We start from the raw sequence: 21,172 nt of genomic DNA on the forward strand, positions 1-21,172 counted from the left end.
CTTCGATGATTCGCGCGAAACGGCCGTGTAATTTCATCGATATGTCTTCTCTCTGTAAATATAACCGCTGCTAAAAATAAAAGCCGTCCTCCCGTTACCGGCTTCGCGTTCATGGCATGCCGTTCCGTTCACGTCGCCACGGGCGAATTTACATGATCGATGGCCTCATGTTTATTCATGTTAACCTCCGTAACGGTCCAATTAATACACGCCCCGCCGTGATAATTACTGGACTTCTACTCGCGCCGGTGTCATCGGCGATCGTCTTTATGCGAATGATATCGCGTTATTCGTCGAGATCCTCATCGAGGCATCGCATTTTTTATCCAAGATTCTTGCGAACACAATTGTGCCGAGGCGGATAAAAAGATTTCTAATTTCTAAAAATTTACGATAGAGAAAACAAAGATATTTAAATATAATTCCGCATTTTTATTAAAATCAATACAATTTTTATATAAGAGAATATTTGATTAATTTCATGAAATATTAGTATGGTTTAGATATTATATATTTTTTTAAATACGAATACCTCTTGGAAAAAAAAACAATCCGTATATATATTTTAATAAATAAAATTATTCTTATACATATTAAAACTGAGAGCAACTAATGTAAAATGTTAAGGAAAGTTTAAAGGAAAGTTTGCTATCAAATTTTTCTCCTTTTATATAACTTCCAATTTTATTATATTAAAATATTAGAACTTTTTAATCATAAAATTTAAAAAAAAAGCAATCTTGCTAAAAAACATTTCTTTATAATATTCTTAAAAGTTTTGCCTTTGTTTTAATTCATCTTTACTTAATCTTAATGAAACTGATAACAAATATGAACAAGTGCACTTTTTACAGAGATTTATTTAATATAGCGTCGCAATCATAATGCATACAATAGCATATATATTATATATTAAAAATATGTATATATATTTGCAAATATATTTTTACAATTAGTAAATATATTTTCGAGAAATTAGAAGGATGTTCGTGGGAGTTGTACTAAATTGATGATAAAAATTCTTGAATCTTAATTCCATGAAAAAGAGAGTTTATCCCAACAAAAGTATATTATATGATAAGCTTGAAAGGACTAATATTCTTGCTTCCTTCCGAGAAGCTTTCCTTGGCAAAGTTAATTCATAAATAGGGCACCGATGCAATGTAATCTCGTGTGCAAAGGGTCGCGAGTTTTGAAAATAGTCCATCGCATCTTGTTACTCGTTACTTATTCACTGCCGAGTAAAGCCCATTGCATACAAATTTACGTTTAAGTACGTAAGCGTGCATCGTAAATAACGTGCACGGGCATTTTGGCGAATGAGAAAAGCGCATGAGCTAAAAACGCTCTTGCACCAATTGTGGAGTTAAACAACGTAAATAGAGAAGCTCTAGCGTAGCTTCGAGAAAAAAAGGAGTTTTGAATTCTAAAGACCTGAATAATCCGAACGAAAGAAAAAGAAAACCGAGGGGAGAAATGATATCTATGGTCGTTCATAATATTCGGGTCTTTCGTATGGAATAAAATTCGAAGAGAAACCAAAGTGCAATAAAATTGACTTACTTGCTGTTCAACTCTTGAATCTCTGCGCGATAATCTTAAAGGTATCGATGCCGGGAGCGCAAATCTTTACGGAGACGTTGCCTCCTTTTCTCTCTTTCTCTCTCTGTCTCTCTTTCTCTCTCGATCCTCCCTTCCCATTTTCCGAACGAAATTTCGACGCTGGGATAAATTTGGAACAACTCGCCTTGCGGATGTAATGCGTTTCTATCTTAGTTTCGTGTCGAGGAATATGCGAGACTCACGCGTGTGTCGTTACGACGAGTTTCGGAAGTCGCATGCGGGTGTTCGCGAAGTTTACGCGGTGTTAGAAGGTTCTTCGGGATCGTCCGAGGATACGAACGACGTTTAGGAAGCGATCGAGAGAGAAGTAAATTTCTCTCGATCTCTCTCGATTTTACATTGCTTGAGATTAAACCGCACAGCTGGCTTTAAACACGTGTGCCACTTTAAATAACCCTTCGTGTTTGCGTGTGCGCGTTTGATATTTTTATAATTATTAGAATACCGTTAACGTGAGTTTTCAACTCCCATGTTTATTCTTAATATTTCGGGACTGATATTTTTTTCACAAACGTAGCGAGTTTTAATGATTAAAATAATTATGAGCATGATATATTTTTAAAAGAGAACAAATTTTTGAAACGTATTCTTCATATGCGGACGTAATATATCAGTCATAAATATACGATATAATACGATATAATAAATATTGCGATATAATAAATATTATGTAATATTGTTAAATCTCTAATGAGTGATCGAATTTTGTTCGTTCCGCGATTCAGAGATTAATTCGTGATCGTGATTCGCGCGTAATAAATTTGCCAATAAAAGGAGTAATCGTTAAAGATAACAATGATAACGCGCGTCATTCGATATGTATGACACAAAAGGCAATTCAATATCGATCGATACATGCCCGTCGATACGACTGAAGGAAATGGATAGACATTGAAGAAAGCGCATCGCATAAAATCGAATTCGCCGACGAGAATGAAGACGAGCGACTCGAATGAATACGAGAACAGATTGCTCGATCAGCGTTGCTCGTGATTTCGATGACAAAAGATTGCATCTTGCCAACAAAAAACGATTTATCCGTGTAAAACGCTTTGTTTATAAAAATGAGACGATAACAGCAAATATAATTTCTCATTAACAATATATACAAGATACGTCCGCTAATAAGAAATGGTTTATCAATGCTTTTTATAATAATACGATTAGTATAATATATATTTACCTAAAGTGATGTAGTTAAGAAAATGACAGAATTAATCTTTTTTATTATTTTTTATTATTTTAATTATTATTTTTTTATTTATTATTTTAATTGTTATATTTTAATTATTATTATAAAGTCTTATAATATAATTTTGATATATTCTTTCTTCGTTGTTAATTTTAAATAAAATTGCGAAAATTTTGACCTCTTATTTTCTATATATATAATATCAAAAAACTCAATATTTTACAGTAACTCGTATATTTTGTATCTCGAATTTCTGCTGAATACGTCCAACGTTGTACTTGTATAAAATTGCTATAATGGTGATTACGAAAAAGCGGGACACGAGAGAACACGGATTTTTTCGAGCAGATTCAATTTCTATTCCTCTCGCTACATAAAATATGTTAGCTTAAAAACAAATCTATCTGATGGAAGTCTCGATATTGCATATTTACTCTAAAAAATATAGGTACGTGACGAAAGTAATATTTTTTCATTTAATTGTTCGTAACATATCAGCCGATATTGCAGTTGTAACACGTGCGCGGTTATTTATTTATGATATGGCTGTTTGATATTACATTCGCGATCCAGGAATTTCAGCGAGAGCTGGAAAAATTATTTAACAGTCTCCTCAATATTTTATAGAAGTAGAATTATGTTTACTAGAGAAAGAAAGAGAGAGTCGGAATTTCCGATAAATTCCAATTTTTATTTCCTCAAATTTATACATATTTTCCCATGATTATTTTCATGTCAAATATATTTCAAGATGATATAAATCTTCTAAAAATTTCCGATTCTCTTTTTTGTAAAAACAATACATATCGTTTGAAGAAAAATCTTGTATATCAGAATACGTACGGCGGGTCTGACAAATCTAATGTCAATAAATCTGTCGCGCGGGATCAGAGGGAATCTAATCATCGAGCAATCAAAGCTACAATCGAGGACGACGCGCTCACTATGTAAATGGGGAATCTAATGAGAGGATACCCGCGATATTCCAAAAGGAGAGAATAGAAAATGCCGCGTGCGCGAACAGAGGTGTTCGATCCGATGATGGAGATAGAGAAACCGTCGCGGTGCATGAGATTTCTACGGTTGTTGTGGAAATTCAGCAGATGCGTCTTCTCTCACGTGACGCTCATATCCTTAGTGGTTGCTTATTGTCTCATCGGTGCATACGCCTTCGAGGCACTGGAGGCGAATCATGAGAAGGAGGTAAATTGCGAGACGCTATTAGCGAATTTGTAGTATTCCCTTTCAGTCACATTCGACTTAATTTCTCGAAGCTATTTATAATATATAAAAATTCGAATTTTTCTCTTCACAAATCAAAAAGCGATATCTAAATTTATTTTTTTTAAGAATATTTCTCTTGTTTTAATATTTATAGGTATGAAAGAATATAATCCGATATCATTTCTAATAACAAATGAATTATTGTTATTTTCCTGTCAAATTTATTTTTGAATCATATTTTTCTAAAAATCTGATAAATGTACATCTACAATAATTTTTATAAAGATATCTCTTTGTTGGGAGAGAATATATTCTTATGTATTTTTTACTGTTAAACTTGTTTTTAACCCTGTAATACATTTCAATGTTAGAAATCAGATAAATTTACTTGCATATTTTCAAATTAATTATTTTATTAATCGGATTGCACGCTATATTTTTTTACAGTATTTTTTATTATTTCTTATTTTCCCACACGTTACGTTCCATTATATTAGTTTTTACTACTTTCTGGATTAGTAATTCAGTGGACGAGATGTAATAAATGAATTTCACGTCACGTAATTCCGCCACGGATCGAGAGTAAGTTCGTCGGGACAGAAATTAATTCGACACCGGGAGAGCAAAAAGGGTACTACAGACAAATAGTCCTCCCTCGCATCGAATATTCCGCGCTCGTATCAATGAATTATTGACTGACGTCGTCGCGCGCCGAGCGTCGCGACGTCGAGAGTAAAGTGCACCCCGTTCTTCACGACTCTGCGCTTTTCGCAGGTGAAGAAGAGCATCAAGAACATACGCGGAAACGTGTCGGAAAAATTATGGGAAATCACGAAGGATTTCGACGTGTTGATTCGCGACAATTGGACGGAAAAGGCGTTAAAGGAGCTCAAGGTAATATTTTCTCTCTTCCTGCTCCTCCCTCTCATCGAATGTTTAGACACCAACTTTTAGCTTTCACGCACGAAATATCATTCCTTTTATATAGAATACGATTTATCGAAGGATTGTTTGCATTCGCGAATAACGCGGGTTTGTCCGCAGGAGTTCGAGGACAGCCTCCTGAAAAAAATGTCGAAGGAAGGATGGGATGGCAGCGAGGAAGAGAATAATATACAATGGACATTCGCTGGCGCTCTATTCTATTCCATCATTGTAATCACGACAATCGGTGAGTCGATTAAAATCATTATTCAATTGCGATAGGATAATTAAAGTAATTTAAGTAACGATTAAAATAATTTATTTGTCAAAAAATCGACAAACTATATTATTCACAAGTTTGATATTATCATCGTCGATTAAATATAAAGAGTTATTATTATAAAATATTTCTCCAAAGAAAGGACAATGCGCATTATATTAATTCGGAAGTGGCGCGTTACTAATATTTGCAATTCACAATAAATTACAAGAATGTAATTACATTCAAGTTAATTAATCGACGCAAAAGATTCGAGATTTGCATCTCCATCTAATTATGCGATATCGATCGACGTAAAGGGAGAAAAACCTACGTATCTCTGTTGCATCTTTGGCATCTCCATTGAGAATGAAGAAGGCGATCGATGAAATGATCGAGAATATTATTTACACAATCATCGCTTCTTGATTTTCTCGTCCATCTCTGGCTTCTCGTTCGCTTCCTGCGTCTGATTTTTGCTCAACGACCGCCCGTAGATTGCATAATCGTCGGGTTCTCCGTCATAGCCGTACGGCCGTAACGACTCGAAGTCATTACGGTGACCGTAAGCGTCGCCGTAGGGCCCCGGATAATAGTCACCGGAAGACGGATGCTGGTAGCCACCATACGGTCTTCGATTGCCGTAATAATTCGACGTCGGCGCGAAGCCGTTCGCTCCGTACTTGGGCGGCGTACCCTGAGAATTAACTATTACTTAGGGGACAATTATGAGGAGAGAAAGAAGAGGGATTTCCTATCGCAGGAGAATTCTCAATTACACGCAAATAGAGTCCAGTTGAGAATACTCCGTAAACGACATTGTAAATTGTACAAATAAATAATAGCTTTTGTGCTCGCGTCGTATACTTTTTTCTTTTTTAATTTTTTTTTTCAAGGAGATCGATTAGAAAAAAAAATGAAATATATGGGGACATATTTTTAACTTAAATTATCTTTGCTGCAGTCATGTCGATTTATGGTTCTATTTTTATACAAATACAATATTGCACTTGCAGGATGCAATTACTCATGCATGTTATTTATGTATTTTTTTATATCAGTTAATTATTACTTCTGTGCCAAAAAAAACTTAAAATCTTAGGTCATAAAATTTTGCCCCACTTTGCATATATGTTAAAGATATAAGTATATCGGAAATATGTAAATATTTAAATGGATTTAGATTTTATTTTACCGGATAATATGGATAACGTTGTCCTCCCAACAGTTCTGGGAACCTTCTGCTGTTAAAGCAACAGTACTTTTTGTCCCTCGAGCAGTGGCCCTGAAACGAGATAGTGGGCAAGAGCTTGTCAAGTTCTACATTCTCTCTCTTTATCCGAGTTTGTTGAATCGAACTCACGAATTTCAAGCCAGGCGACGGGCAATTGAAGCTGTATCTGCACTTGCAGGTGTCGAACTCGCGATAACGGGGATCATCTCTGATCCAGGGCGGCACCGAATCTAGGAAACCATCGGGTCCGTACGGGTTATAACGCGGCGGTCTGAAACATCAACGATATTCCAGGGTTATTCTCTCACATCGGCAAATCAATAGCAATAATGCTCGATGTAGCGAACCAATTTTCGAAAGAATATAAATTTCCGATTAGAATCGCGAGAAGCCGAGTTTTTCGGCTGACATGAAAAAATAACGGTTGAGGAAATTATTCGGCTCGTAAGTTTCGTAATAGATGAAACGCGTGAAATTATTCACAATGCAGTTGATGAAAAATTCAACGCCGGTTTTCTCTTCGGGAATGAGCCGTCTCTCATGAAATATCGTTACGACCGAACCGCGCCTCGCACGCAATTAAATGCGCGGGATATCTATAAATTAAGCGCGATTCCCTCCGCCGTATGTGAAAAACAGACGAGACACCTATATATTTTAATCGGATCATTGGAAATTTAATATAGAGAAAGCCGGAGAAGAGAGGGAAGAGGAGAGATGATACACCGGTCGGAGCGGAAAATCCCACTTTTCCGAGATTATTGAATCTGTTTGGCAAAGTGTGATTTAGTCATGGAACCTCTCACGACTCGCGGATTTTTAAACAGCTTCAGTATTTTCGAAAAGCTGATTAATTCAACTAATTAATGATCGCGAAATTAAAATGAATGAGAAATATTCGAATATCTGAAACGCGCGAGAAGAGCTCTCAATGGTGAGAAATCATGGGAACAAATACCTGCCAATTATTCCGGTCGGTCCACCGGGGCCCACGAGGACACCGTTATTACCTTGGTACGGTGGTACGAGCGGTCTGCCATTAGGACCATAAGGTCCTGGATTTTCAGGCCTAAAGCCTGAATGAACGCCATTGTTATTGAAACCTTCCAAATGTTCAGGCTCGTACACTTGATATCTGAAAGTTATTCGTATAAGTCAAATTTATCGTGAAGTAAAGATAATCCCATCATTCTTTTCTTTTCCCAATTTGAAAATATATCATATATAAAATATTATGTTTCTTTTCCAAAAAACTGCCGTAATTGTGTAAGTTAAAATTTTTCAATTTTAAACTTTTTATTCAATTTATAAAATTAAAAAATTTTTCAATTTTTAAAATTTTACATAGTATTATATGCGTGTTTAATTATATATGCATATATATAATATTTTCTACACAATTATTATATAAATACTATCTATACTCCTGGATAAAATTAACTCATAATTTTTTTTCACTTTTTCTTTAAAATTTTTTGTTAAAATTTAAATATCAGCTTTTATTATCTATAATATTATATATATATATATATATATATATATATATATAAAATCTATATTACATACAAATATATATTTATATAATATTTATCAAAAATTATAAATGACATCACAATTTATAAATACAATTACAATAAAACAGGAACTAATTACGATATAATTATAATAAAAAAAATATATATAAATTACATTACTCCGTGAAATAAATATAAATATATTTACAATAAAACAAGTTAAACAAAAAAAATGTAAAAGAATTATTCGCGTGGTTACACCAATTGATGATAAATTATAGAATCGATAGCGCACCTGGCGTCAGCAGCTCGGCTTGTCGGCTTCTGTTTATCGTCATGCCAGGTCCAGGAGTCATCTTTCTCGGCGATCGCCACCGCAATCGTAACGAAAAGAATCAGAGTAAAAATTCGCATATTTATTATCGGCAGATACGGAGAAGAATTTAATAACGTACGACGTTTAGCGTCTCGATTCTCTCTTTGCGTGTTAAATTATCTCTGAAAAGAGAGACGCGTACTGTTCGTACGCATAAGATTCGTAGCAGACTAAACGAGAGTGAAAGTGAGTCGCGTCTTTATATATGCATCACTGTAACAAGGTAAACGCACCGCTACTTCGAGGTCTCTTTAAACGATAATCATCTGCGATCGATCTACGACGATATTTTACCTTTGTTTCCACGCAAATCTGAAAAATCTGGCGTAACACTTTGTTATGTTGTTTGACGCGTTTCAAGACATGTAATTTTTGATAAGAACACTATTGTTAGTGTTCCGAGCGTATTATTTTAATTCGATATAACGTGTTCTATCTCTTTTTTAAATATGTTTACTTTATCATTTGTCGGTTATTTACTTGATTTTTATTCGTATGACAATAGAAGCGTTCCCGGAAGTATCCTAATTTAAAGAGAATAAATTAATTCATCAAAACTTAACTTCTTTAATAATAGCAAAATCCCCACGGCTTTAAATGCTAATTGAAATCATCAGCTGATTCAAATGCTAATTGAAATCATCAGCACGTATATTTATTTGCATAAATATGTTTTTAATAAAATTTACATATGGAATAAATTAAAATATGCGAGATTAAAAATATTCAACAATTTGAAATATATAGAATAAACAAATAAAATTTAATCTCATTATCGAAACTTGTCAAAGGCGAAAAAAGTAGAAATTTAGCGGCTAGAGAATGCGTTAATTCTCAGATCATTTCCAAAATTCACGTGTGTGAGAGATAGCAAGAGAATCTGCCGCTGTTATAATTACGAAATGAATATTGGATAGCGTTTACTCATTTACATTGCGTTCGCAGGATCGAGATTACATTGCGATTTACAAGCGAATAACGTTATTATGCAGTATACGGCGCATGCGTGGGTGGATCCGCTCGGATATATTTTGAGGCCGGTTCCGCTCCTTCGAGCGCGCCCGTCCTTCGACCTGGGAAAATCCGGCTCTTCGACAGGGAAGGGAAGGAAGCCGCTGCCACGTCCTCTTCGACCTCCTTCTCTTAAATCAAGACGCATGGCGTAACGTTAATTCCCGCGGTCGACATCGAAATTACCTTCCGTTAGAGAGAGGGATCTTCAGCCTTCACTCTTGAAAAATACATCCTCTTCATTAAGCTACATTTGCCCGCCAATCTTCTTAGCGGCGAATCCGCGTCATATGTCATACGCACGTGCGGAGATCGCATATGTCCGGAAAATATCAATCCCGTTGCCTTAGAATCGCGAAACGTTATTCTCTGTTTTAAAGAAAACAAATCTAGGACGAATATTCTCAGTGGACTCTATTTCCATCGTTGTTTGATTTAAAATAGATCAGGCTCGTTCGATCAATGAATGAATGAGGGAGGGTGGAAAAATTTTTAATAAATTCCCCTGAAAATATTATGACTTCTTGTCGGTTAGCAAAGTGATATGGAATGTAGATGCGCTTCCGTCTGTATTTTTAACGAAACAACAAACTTGTGTCAGGACAAATGCGCCTTTTACATTCCGTGTGTGCTTTGAAATTTATTTCTTCATGACATCTTTTCATTATGAGATTAAACGGAGCTTTTAAGCGAGCAACGGAATTTTTTTCTGTTTCCCCTGGCGATTAAAACGACAATTTTGACATTCTCTCAGTGTTTCGGATGTTCGTGCAAAAGCAACGAACTGTCGCGAGTATACTTTGCGAATTAAAATCGAATGTAAACTCGCGAAATGATATTTTTGAGAATTTGATGAAAAATTTTCAATTCGATTAAATGGTCTCCCTTTCGAGCTGAAATATACGTTAAATCTCTTAGTCGGAAGACCATCATTACGTGTTGCAGCACATGCTATGCAACATAGGTATCCAATTATAATACTCCCAGACATTTAAATTGCAAAAATTGCAACAAATTTGCTTTGTAGACAGATTAAACTCAATCTTAAAAACAAAGAGATACAAGGATATTAAAGAAATAAATTATAAAAGACACTATAAAGTAATATAATTTATAGTAAAAAAGGAAAAAATTATTTGAAAAGTTTATATGTAAATAAAAATAAAAGAAAAAAAATTATAGAAAAAATATAGCAAGAGCAGATATGAAAAGAAATCTATTGTATGTTATCGAATATTAGGATATGTGCAAATATATTTAAATAATTTCTTGAAATTTTGAGAAAAATTTGATCTCAGTTTTATGAATAACAGTATATGGTAAAAAAATAAAAAAAAACCAAAAATTACATAATAAGAATATTTGCAAAAAAATAAAACATTGTTAAGAACGATTTTTCAATCAAAATTCGCTTTTCTCTTATATCATCAAGGCTCTCTTAAAGTGCGAAGAAAATCGAATCAAATATCGTAATCCTTTCGCCGTGAATTGATGAAATCGGATCTTCGGCCACTTTAAAACTTGTCGCAAAGATCCTTAAGAATTTATTTCGCGAATCGGCGAAAGAAGAAACTTCAACCATCCTCGCGCTTTTCAACTAATTTCCTGGCACGTGACCTTTTTCAAGCAATTTCCCGCCGCAGTAAATACGATAAAAAGAGGGCGGCGAACACTTTGAGATGGTTCGTTGCGACTTTTATTCCCGCTATTGTTTTATATGTAACAGTTTTGCTACTAAAATTGTAACGATAATCTAAACCAGCAAAAACTTAATTATTGAATTTTACATAATTGTCACTTTATATTTTTACAAAAATATAAATAAATACAAATAATATTTTGTAACTATTTTTACGTGCATTAATCATACTTTATCTTCGAATGTGTACTATTATTTTATCTTTCATATTATTTTATTAAAAAGTTGATAAATAATTACGGTGCATATATTTTTATTGCGTACTTTTATCGAGGGAAAATAATAAAAACAAATTTTTATTATTTTTTATTATTTAACATATTTAATAAGTATTAAAAAATATAAATTGCACCAAAGCCAGTTAAAATTTCAATGACAGTTCCTTTACGTCAGTTACAGTATAGTATTCGTCTTAATGAAGGAAAATTTTAATCTCTCTTCGATATTAAATATCTCGGCGATGAAGCCTGTAATGAAAATTTACGGCAAAGTTTACATAAAATTAATTATAGAATAAAGTTTTATTATAATAGTTTATCTTTGACGCGTAATTTTTGTTTAATTTTTCCGTGGCTCAGATTTTTTAAATTAACAGTTCTGCTGAGAAATAATCATCATTTTTCTCAATTTACACAAATTAAAATTTTAATAGCACTAATTTTTTAATATCTTTATTTAATTCAATACTAAAATATATCTTAATACTATAAAATGACGACATGATTATATCGAAAAGTTTCGAAACAGGAAATCGATGTTATAATGTTTGGGTCAATCGTTTCAATCGACTTTTTCGCAATCGCTAGGTCACTTCCGGCTTATAATTGCGTAAAAAATTAGCTCCAGCGATTTTAGATATGGCTCGTCGAGGAAAGAAATCGAGAAATCATCGAAATTTCTCGCAGCTGACCCGACCGTAGCCGCGATCGAACACGCTTATCCTTCGACGAAAATTCATTTCTTCGACAGGTCGCTCGCGATTGCGACTTTCTCTCTTTCTCTCTCTCTCTATATTTTCTTCCTTTTCAAATAATTTCCTGCCATCGACTGCGCGACCTACTTCTCATCTCTCCCTCGCTTCTCTCTTTTTCTTTCTCTCTCAACTTCTATTCCTCGTCGAATAAAAGCGTTACACCATTCAAGAGAAAGAGAGAGGGAGAGGGAGAGAAATGAAAAATAAAGGCGAGATCTCGCAACGCGAATGGATCGCGCGATGCCTTTTCGACATCTCGGGATCCTCGGGAAATTCATGTATATATTCGCTATGAGGAAACGGGGTTTTTGCCTCGCATGTTTCTCTTCCCCGTTACTTCCTCTTCACCATCCTGAGCTGCATACGGTTGCATAATGCATTGATGCTGCGCTACGCCGGAAATTTATACCCGTATGTGGGGGAGATCCTTCTTCTCACTGGCAGTTTCGGGAGAGGAGAGGAAACGTCTATCATAAACACCGGCATCGTTTACACTGACGAGAAAATCGTGAGTAACGATACCTAAAATGCTTATCGTAATCACGTATCGTAGAAAGAAACGCGCGTTGCTGCTCTTTCGCGAAATCTTTTATCGCGCAAAGTCACAAAGATCGATTTCGCTAAAGGACGTTTCAAATTGTCGTCGTTTCGTCGTAATAAATAGCTTCTCTTCGGGACGAATTTATGAAATTGGATCGTCGTTCTCACGTTTCCCGAATCCGCCTCTCGAAAGATAAATCTGCCCTTTCGATAAAACGGAAAGGAAGTTGTTATGAGCGCGTTTTAACTAGGTTTTTCGCGGAAATCATCCTCCTCCACAATGAGAACTTAAAAAGAAGATCAAATTGAATTCATCTCATTACATTCTGGAAATGGTACGTTTTTTGGATATCTTATAATGAGCAGGCTATATACGTATATACATAAAGCAAATAAAAAACTCGAAATTCCATTTTAAAATGAAAAAAAATATTTAGTTAACCACAATCGAGCAAATAATAGTTTCGAGATTTTACGCCAGCTGAACCGTTCAAATAATCCGAGAAGGAAAAAAGAGGGAAAGAAAGGTTTTCTGTTGAGAATAATTTATTATCATAAATTATTCCTTCAACATGTTACATCATTTGTTACATCATTTTACGTATAAGAGAACTATGTTTATCTTTTAAGTATTGAAAAAAATATTTTTTACAATATTTTTTCTACATTATTTTCTCAATAGTTTATAATATTAACATTTTATGAAATTATTTTGTTTGATATCGTCCGAAATATTTCTTATATTATTATTATATTCGAAAAATCACATGTGTGCAATTTTTCTTAAATTTATCGTTCTTTGTCATTAATTATGGAAGAATGTGAATTGCTTCTGATAACTTTTCGGGAAAGCTATGAAAGAGAAAAATATTGACTTTCATAGAGGATTCTCAGAACATCGCCAAATAATGAAAATCTTATGTAATAGCTGTGGTCCCACGTATTATCGAATAAGGAATCCCGGCAACCTTGACCCAGACTCGTAGACGAAATTACAAAGCTGCACGAGGTCTCTAAGAGGTTTCGAAGAGATTCAAGGCCAAGGCGAGGCTAAAGATCTAAATGACCGCGATTTCTTTCACAATTCGCTTTAGAATGATTTATGATGATAGAATTTTGATCATTTAATTCAACGGCAAAGGGATCATTGAACGATATCAGTCATTTTTCGCGAAATTGCATTTCACCATGGTCTTTATCGAGTGAATCTTTCGTTGCGTGATAATTTTATATTTTTTCGACAAAAACGAGAAATTTGTTTCCATTTTTTCATTCTCTATTCCAGGATACGGTCACATCGCGCCGAAAACGAAAAATGGAAAAGTGGTGACTATTTTTTACGCCATTCTCGGCATTCCACTCATGTTGCTCTGTCTTTCGAATATCGGAGACGTGATGGCGTCCAGTTTCAGGTAATAACAGACAATATTTAATCTAATACGGGTCACGTATTTGGAAAATGGAAAACGTATAAAAATTGCATTTCTAGCCATCATATCGCACAGGGAACATTTAGTAGTTTTTATTATTGCTGAAAAATAATTTCCTTCTTTTACGTTCATGATATTTTTTTAGATTTCTATATTGGAAAGTATGTTGTTACGTATGCACAAAACCGCCGAAAAAACGACGAGGGCGTAATACCTTTGTCAGATCGTACTCCGTCCGTCAACCAGGGTAATATTTCATATATAATGTAAACATTAAAAATATGAGAGGTATATTATATTACAGTAAGAAATATTAAAAAGTTACAGAAAAAAATCACATGTTTAATTTTTAAAAATGTTATATTGATATGTCAGATAGGATATATTACTGGTCGATGACGTATTATAATTATGTCACACGGAAACGTTATTTCTTAAACACACATTTTTGGATTCTTGAATCGAAAAATTGAATTAAATGGTTTTTGGAAAGAAGTTTGGGAAGATTTAGAAATCTATTGTGCGATTGTATACACAGATGTTTATTTTATAAGGCGATATGGATCAAGCAAAGGTCCGCTTCGCCGATCCATCAGAGTGAGTCAACGATCAGCTGATTCGGCCTTGGGACTTTCCGAGAGTATGACGAAGTCTTCATACTCCGACACCGATTGCAGGTAAAATTATTCTTGGATTTATAATTCAATCTCTCGATTAGACGAGAAATCAGTCGAGGAATTTTATTATCTAAGGAGAACTGAATATTTAATGTGCAAACACATAGTATCTCCATAATTAAATGTTTAATTAAATTACGTGATTTTTATGTAGCAAGAAATATAAAATTTAATATCGATAAAATAAATACCTCTTGAAATATTTATTTTTTATTTCCATTCTTTTCTTTTTCTTTTTCTTTCTTTAATATACATAAAAGAAATTAATTTATATTTTACATAAAACATTAATCTTTATATGAGAAAGTTTTGATTAATAACAGAATTAAAAAGAAATAATTTTCCTTTAAAATTGAAAAAGAGAATAACTCATGTAAAGCAATTATGAGAGAACTTGCTTTTATAAAGTGATTATATTTTTGCATAAATGGTTGACAGTTTTTTATAACTCCTCTAATTATATTATATTATGGTGCCATACTATTATTTATTATTTATGATGTGATTACCTATTATTTAATAGAAAATATATATTTAAAATATATATATACAAATATGTTTAATGTAAAAAACAAAAATAATCTTTTGAAGATAATAAAATTATTAATATTAAATAAAATATTAAATAATTAATGATTAAATGATTAAAATCAAATAAACTATAGATATATGCATCGACGATTCGAAGGAACCGATTCGAAAGTGTCAAGCGCTTATGCATCTTCCACGAATCATCCGATGGAAACTAAGGCCGCGACTATGCCACGTTATTCAGATATTCCGATGGCTACTCCAAAAAGTGTAAGAGGTACTTTCTCTTAACGAATATACTAATTATTTACTATTTATTTTATAAGTTAATCGTATTGCTCTAAATTAATTGTAATTGATCGATAAAAAGCGACACCGATATCGGAACAGTTCGTTTTATTTTTGTTTGTTATTTAACGCGCAAACAGTTGGTTTCAATCATTTTACAAACAATTGTCGGAAAATATAAATAATTGTCGGATATTCAAAAAAATATATAAGGATATTAATAGGTTATATGAATAATTAATATATAAATTATTATTAATATATAATTAATTTATATGTATATATATATATATATATATATATTTATTTATTTATAATATATTATAAAAATGTAGATTATTATTTATCTTGTTATTGATATGATGAAAAGTTAGTAAACGATATATCGGTTGTACGCACAGGATTGTCACATGCGAGACAAAAATGCTTCCATGTCGCCGCATCGATTCCCTCCCTCCTTTTATAAAATATTCACTAGATATTAATTAATTAATTCAAGCGCATCGATCGCGCCACATCATTCTCGTTATCGACTCATCGATTAATTAAACTGTCGGTCGATTTGTTTGTATACTTTCATTATCGTATACAGCCAGCCCCAGGATGACGACGCAATCGTTGGACAGAAAATTACTAATGAATCCGAACGACGCTGACCGCTCGCCAGTTTTGTGCAACAAATATGCGTTGGACGATTTGGAGGATGAGATGCTGAGATGGCAGTCATCATCTCGAACTAGAGGCAAGTATCAGCGAATGCTGTTTTATTTGTATGAGCAATTCTATTTTTGCGTACTTTTTGCATATTTTTGTTTATACGATTTAATTATCCATTATTTAATATAAAAAATAATTACTTTTAAGAAATGTTAATCGAAAATTTATCAATATTAAATAATGTAATTATATAATTAGATTATACATATTATTAATTAAAGATCCAGATAGATGTTCGCTGCTGTTGTGTAGACGATCGCTCTTTAAAGGACTCGAAGAAATTAAACAAAATCGATGTTATTGCAGAGAATTCGCAGAGGCCGCAAAGCAATGGAACGACTGAGGAGCCGGATAGCAGCGAGAAGCAAACTTCCCTTAATCCTAGATCCTTGCCGAGGAGATGCCTCTCTGTGGAAGGTGCCACGACGAATCAGAGAACGAATTTGACGTCAGGGCTCCGACCACCTTCGGTCTATTTGGAAATGGAGCATATGAGAAGATCGCAATCCGGCAAGAGTAGACGCAGCAGGAGCAATTATTCCGTCGGTGAGTGATTCCGCTAATGAAAGCCGGTCGGTTGAGTCGCGATAAAAATCCAAATTGGTAATTCGTGTGATTTTATAGTTTTTAGAATATCTCTCGAATATTTTCAAGTCATTCGAAACTCTCGTAGATTGTAATTAGGTCAGATGGCAAATCGATATATCGCGTACTTGCTGATCATAATAAATAATCATCCTCAGCGCGGTCTTTTAAGCGAGGACCATCGACGCCGAGGATTATGTCGCCGATGGGATTCGCTGTGCATCGACAAGTTTACGCTGACGATATCGATTTTGACTACGAGTACTATGCTGCCGCGGATGATCATGAGAGACAACCGATCAAGCCCGTGCCTATCTGGCTGTGCGTCTTCCTAGTTGTCAGTTACATATTCGGCGGCGCCTACCTCTTCAGCGAGAGGGAAAAATGGTCGTTCCTCGACTCGGCTTACTTCTGCTTCATCACGTTAACCACCATTGGTTCGTTTTCCTTATATTCTCTTTCTTTCTTTTAAAAAAACGTGATGTTTCTTCATTATTCTAGTCAACAAAACAACGCATATTAAAATAAATTTATTTTCCTGCGATTTTCATAAAAAATTGGAGCATTTTTGTTGCTTCTTAATTTATTCTTCATAGTAATTAAAAGAGTCTATGCGGTTTTATTAAAATACTAATAAAGTAATTATTTTTTTATATAATTATTTGTAAAATAATGAATAATAAGATTATCAGTTAGATAATTAAATATTAGATATTATTAGATAATTAGATATTAATGCTGTTTAAAAAATTGAATATAAATATTGCTCTTTATAAAAAGATCCCAAGAAATAACGTAATACTTCTTGAAGAAAATTATATGTATAATATTTTGTTTATACATTCATCCCTTTCTTTACCTATTGACCTAATGTTAATTTCAAGGATGCAAGACTCGGTGTATACATTTCCTATTTCTCTTTTAAGGTTTTGGTGACTTTGTGCCTGCGTACAAGCTGGACGCGCAGTATGGTATCGCCCTTTGTTCTCTCTACTTGCTATTTGGAATTGCCTTGCTGGCAATGAGCTTTAATCTGGTGCAGGAGGAGGTCATCAACAACGTGAAGAGCGTCGCGAAGAGGCTGGGTATCATCAAAGAGACCGACGACGAGGCAGAGGCCGAAGACTACGACGAATACGACGCAGAGTACGAGGATGAGGTCTATGAAAACGAGCCCAAGCTGTGACTCCATGTCTCTCTCTCTCTCTCTCTCTCTCTTTCTCTCTCTCTCTTTCTCTCTCACTCTCGGTTTTCCAAGCTTACCAATAGGACGAGATCGGGAACCGCGACGTTCATTCATCATCCCATAGATCCGTCACGGGATCCGAGAGATCTCTTTCGATTCACATCAAGATCGACGTACAAATTAGTTTCACGACGCGAATTCCCGATCGAATAATTTATTTTTCTTTTCGTTTTTGGATAAGCTATTTCAAGAAAAAATCATTACAAACGATTAATCATTTTATAATATAAAATTGAATTATAAATACGCTGATTTAAATATTTTACCGACTTGATTAAAATTATTATAGAACGGATCAATGTGACAACAAAATTAGTAGTTATTGTGAACTGAAATTAAAATGGGAGGGTATTTATTAAATAATCGTAAAATCGAATCATCAAAAAATGATAAATTATTAACGATAAATTGTTAACACTGGAGATTCGAGTCTGATTTTTTGAACGATCTCAATAATCTCTTCTTTTTTACAGGTGCAAACTGCTGGTATTGTAAGAAAATTTTAATTAACTAAAGCTATAAAGAATTCTTGACCTTTTCAGTTTTTACGTTGCAAATTTCGACATTATTAAAACATACTGTTAGTTGTGCTAATGGAACAATGGCAAGGGAGAAACCATGTCTTGCGAGCGTCACGAAGAGATGAAAATACTTCTAATATATATAAATCTGGGAATTAATTTCCACAAAATGAATAAGTGAACAATCGCGGAATGCAATTAAATTTGCATATACATTACAGAGTGATAGCTTTAATATCTAGAATATTTGCATTTTGAATATTTTCCTTTCTCGTTATTTTTTTTGTAGGGAGGCAATTATTATATTATTACATATATAATTGTAAGTATTTTACGTATATTAATATGTTATAATATATTTATTATATTATATATAATAAATATTTATGCTATACATGCATATATAAATTATATGCAAATAAACACACACACGTATGTATATATAAATGTTTTCGCAAAAAACTATCTTTTCTTTTTCTTTCTCCTTCTCTTATATATTTTTATCTTATCATTCTCTCTAATCAACTTATCACGTTTCTTTCCATCAGTACTAAAAAACATGAAAATATTTATTCATTTAATAAAAGTTTGCGAAAATTTAAGATTATATATATATACTTATTAAATATTTAAATTTTATATGTATTTAAATTTTATTCACAGGAAAAATAAACGCGACAGACAAGAATATAACTAAGCGAGACATTTATTTACCTCTCAAAGAGCGGCCACGCGCGTAGAGAGCTAAAAATCCGAAACGCTCGCGTCTCCAAGAGACATTTTTCCGGCAGTCCCTTAAATTTTCTTCGAGAGCACACACAAGAGTACGCGATTATCTCCTAGCAGCAGAACGAGCGACATTTTTGCGCGGCTTACTACTTTTCGCGCGCGCAAAAGATTGTCCTTACAATATTTTCCCGGACGCACTTGCCGCATGCAAAATTCACACTCGCTATGCAAATCCTTTTCATCCCTTTTGCGATCCACGTATACATATGTATACACACATATGCACTCGCGTACACACATATACGTTCTGGCCGCTTCGCAGTCGCATTTCGTCGTTTAAATTGCGAGGACGTTAATCGTCTCGACGGCGGCAACGGCGGTGGGCTTCAACGACTCGATAATCGCGTGATAAAGCCCACTCGAAGGAGAAATAATAGTCGCTAAGAACTTCCGCTCGCGTACATTACGAACCAACCACCCCATCGCGCGTGGGAAATCTGCATTTCATAAATTTTAACGCATTGCGCGATTTGACTCTCTCTTTCTCTCTCTCTTTCGGTGGCGTCGAAAATTATTTTCCCCGCGGGAAGTTAAATATTTTTGTGCAGAATATATAAATCACACACCAATGAAAAATAATCGATTTATAACAATCCTCTTCTCGTTTATTTTCCGGATATCAATTTTTATTCAAATCGTTTTATTTAAAAAAAAAAAAATAAATAATATAGAGAATAAAGAAGAAATTGGTCTTAATTTGTTAATCGTTATCGCTTTTTATGATCGAATTTTGATATCGCGACTTTCCGATTGCAGTGAATCTGTCTACCGGGTGTCCGGATTGAATCGGCGATTCGACCAAGCGGCTTAAACCCAGTTATTTTCAGCGACGTGCTATTTTAAGACGGTGCGCGTCGTGACTATGCGGGGTGTCACGGATTCAGTTTACGGGGGAGTCTCATCGAAGCGGGTCGTTTTTCGCACACTCGGCAATCAGGCCTGGAGTCCAAGTTTGATCCTTATTCCGGATTTTTTCGCGAAAGCGACACGCGGAAATTTATTCGGAAACCTCAGTCGCGACACGCATACAACGATATAACAAGATCGTTGCCAAGAGACGATCAACGAGGTCAATGCATGCAAAGAAACAAAGGCACAGATCCTGGAGAATTTATGGTCGCGACGGAGTAAACGATCGACGGATGGATACATCGTCCAGGAAAATGATCTACAAGAGAAGAAACGAACGATGTTTCCAATTTATAAGCGGCTCGTCGACACGTGGCAGCGGGTCTCTCGTAATCGGTCTGTCTGGTGCACCAGCCGCGTAGACGTATACGTGTCTAAGTATAGCTCGCGTGAAACGCGAGCATAAACGTAGAAATCCCGAGTGTCAATGGAAATTTCGATGATTACGGTGCGCGAAGCGAATGGCACCGATTCATCGAGTCGTTAATCTTCATCGATCCTTATCGATACCTCGAATTTTTTCTAATTCCTGTCCTGGCTCTCCATTGAAGATACTTATAGATGACTTTCGGAGGCAATAACGTCCTCCCGGTTCAACAATCGGGATGGCGGTAAAACCCTTGGAGAGACGGACCTTCATATTAATTTCGATAAACTGAAGCGTCTCGTTATTAACGTCACAATCGATTGCGCGATTTGAAGGTATAAAAGATTCTAATCCACCCGAGGTTTATCGTTCAAAGAGATCGATATCTCGTTTAATTTATAAGAGATACGCTTGAGTGAGTTTCTTTCGTTTGGAAAAAATCTCGTTGCTTTTATATTCGATCTGCTAGAAGAGTCTAGGGACAAAAGCGAGGGAAATTTAATTAAAGAGACTCGCGTCCCCGACGGTTTCAGGAAAATCGTC

The 21,172-nt window shown here is 34.5% G+C and overlaps 2 protein-coding genes across 6 annotated transcripts; one reads left to right on the forward strand and one right to left on the reverse strand.

Annotated features, from left to right (window-relative positions):
• Positions 1-1,762: 1,762 nt before the first annotated feature.
• LOC105254800 lies at positions 1,763-18,853 on the forward strand. 5 transcript variants are annotated; one of them, XM_011263702.3, is made up of 12 exons: positions 1,764-1,930; positions 3,650-4,018; positions 4,814-4,933; positions 5,084-5,210; positions 13,855-13,981; positions 14,145-14,246; positions 14,554-14,676; positions 15,342-15,484; positions 16,088-16,237; positions 16,519-16,758; positions 16,956-17,234; positions 17,724-18,853. In XM_011263702.3, exons 2-12 carry the CDS (start codon positions 3,821-3,823, stop codon positions 17,981-17,983), a joined length of 1,869 nt encoding a protein of 622 aa, XP_011262004.1. In that variant the 5' UTR covers positions 1,764-1,930; positions 3,650-3,820; the 3' UTR covers positions 17,984-18,853. The 5 variants fall into 5 exon arrangements, with proteins under 5 accessions (XP_011262011.1, XP_011262004.1, XP_025269528.1 ...); XM_025413743.1 differs by having other exon boundaries at positions 1,764-2,075; positions 17,724-17,983; XM_025413744.1 differs by having other exon boundaries at positions 3,632-4,018; positions 17,724-17,983.
• On the reverse strand, positions 5,318-8,462 carry LOC105254798. Its single transcript, XM_011263701.2, has 5 exons — positions 8,266-8,462; positions 7,415-7,591; positions 6,586-6,727; positions 6,418-6,507; positions 5,318-5,919 (listed from the first exon to the last, which is right to left on the reverse strand). Exons 1-5 carry the CDS (start codon positions 8,382-8,384, stop codon positions 5,638-5,640), a joined length of 810 nt encoding a protein of 269 aa, XP_011262003.1. The 5' UTR covers positions 8,385-8,462; the 3' UTR covers positions 5,318-5,637.
• Positions 18,854-21,172: the final 2,319 nt, after the last annotated feature.

Source organism: Camponotus floridanus, unplaced genomic scaffold (assembly GCF_003227725.1).
Source record: "Camponotus floridanus strain SB8 unplaced genomic scaffold, Cflo_v7.5 scaffold7, whole genome shotgun sequence".
Taxonomy (NCBI): Eukaryota; Metazoa; Arthropoda; class Insecta; order Hymenoptera; family Formicidae; genus Camponotus; species Camponotus floridanus.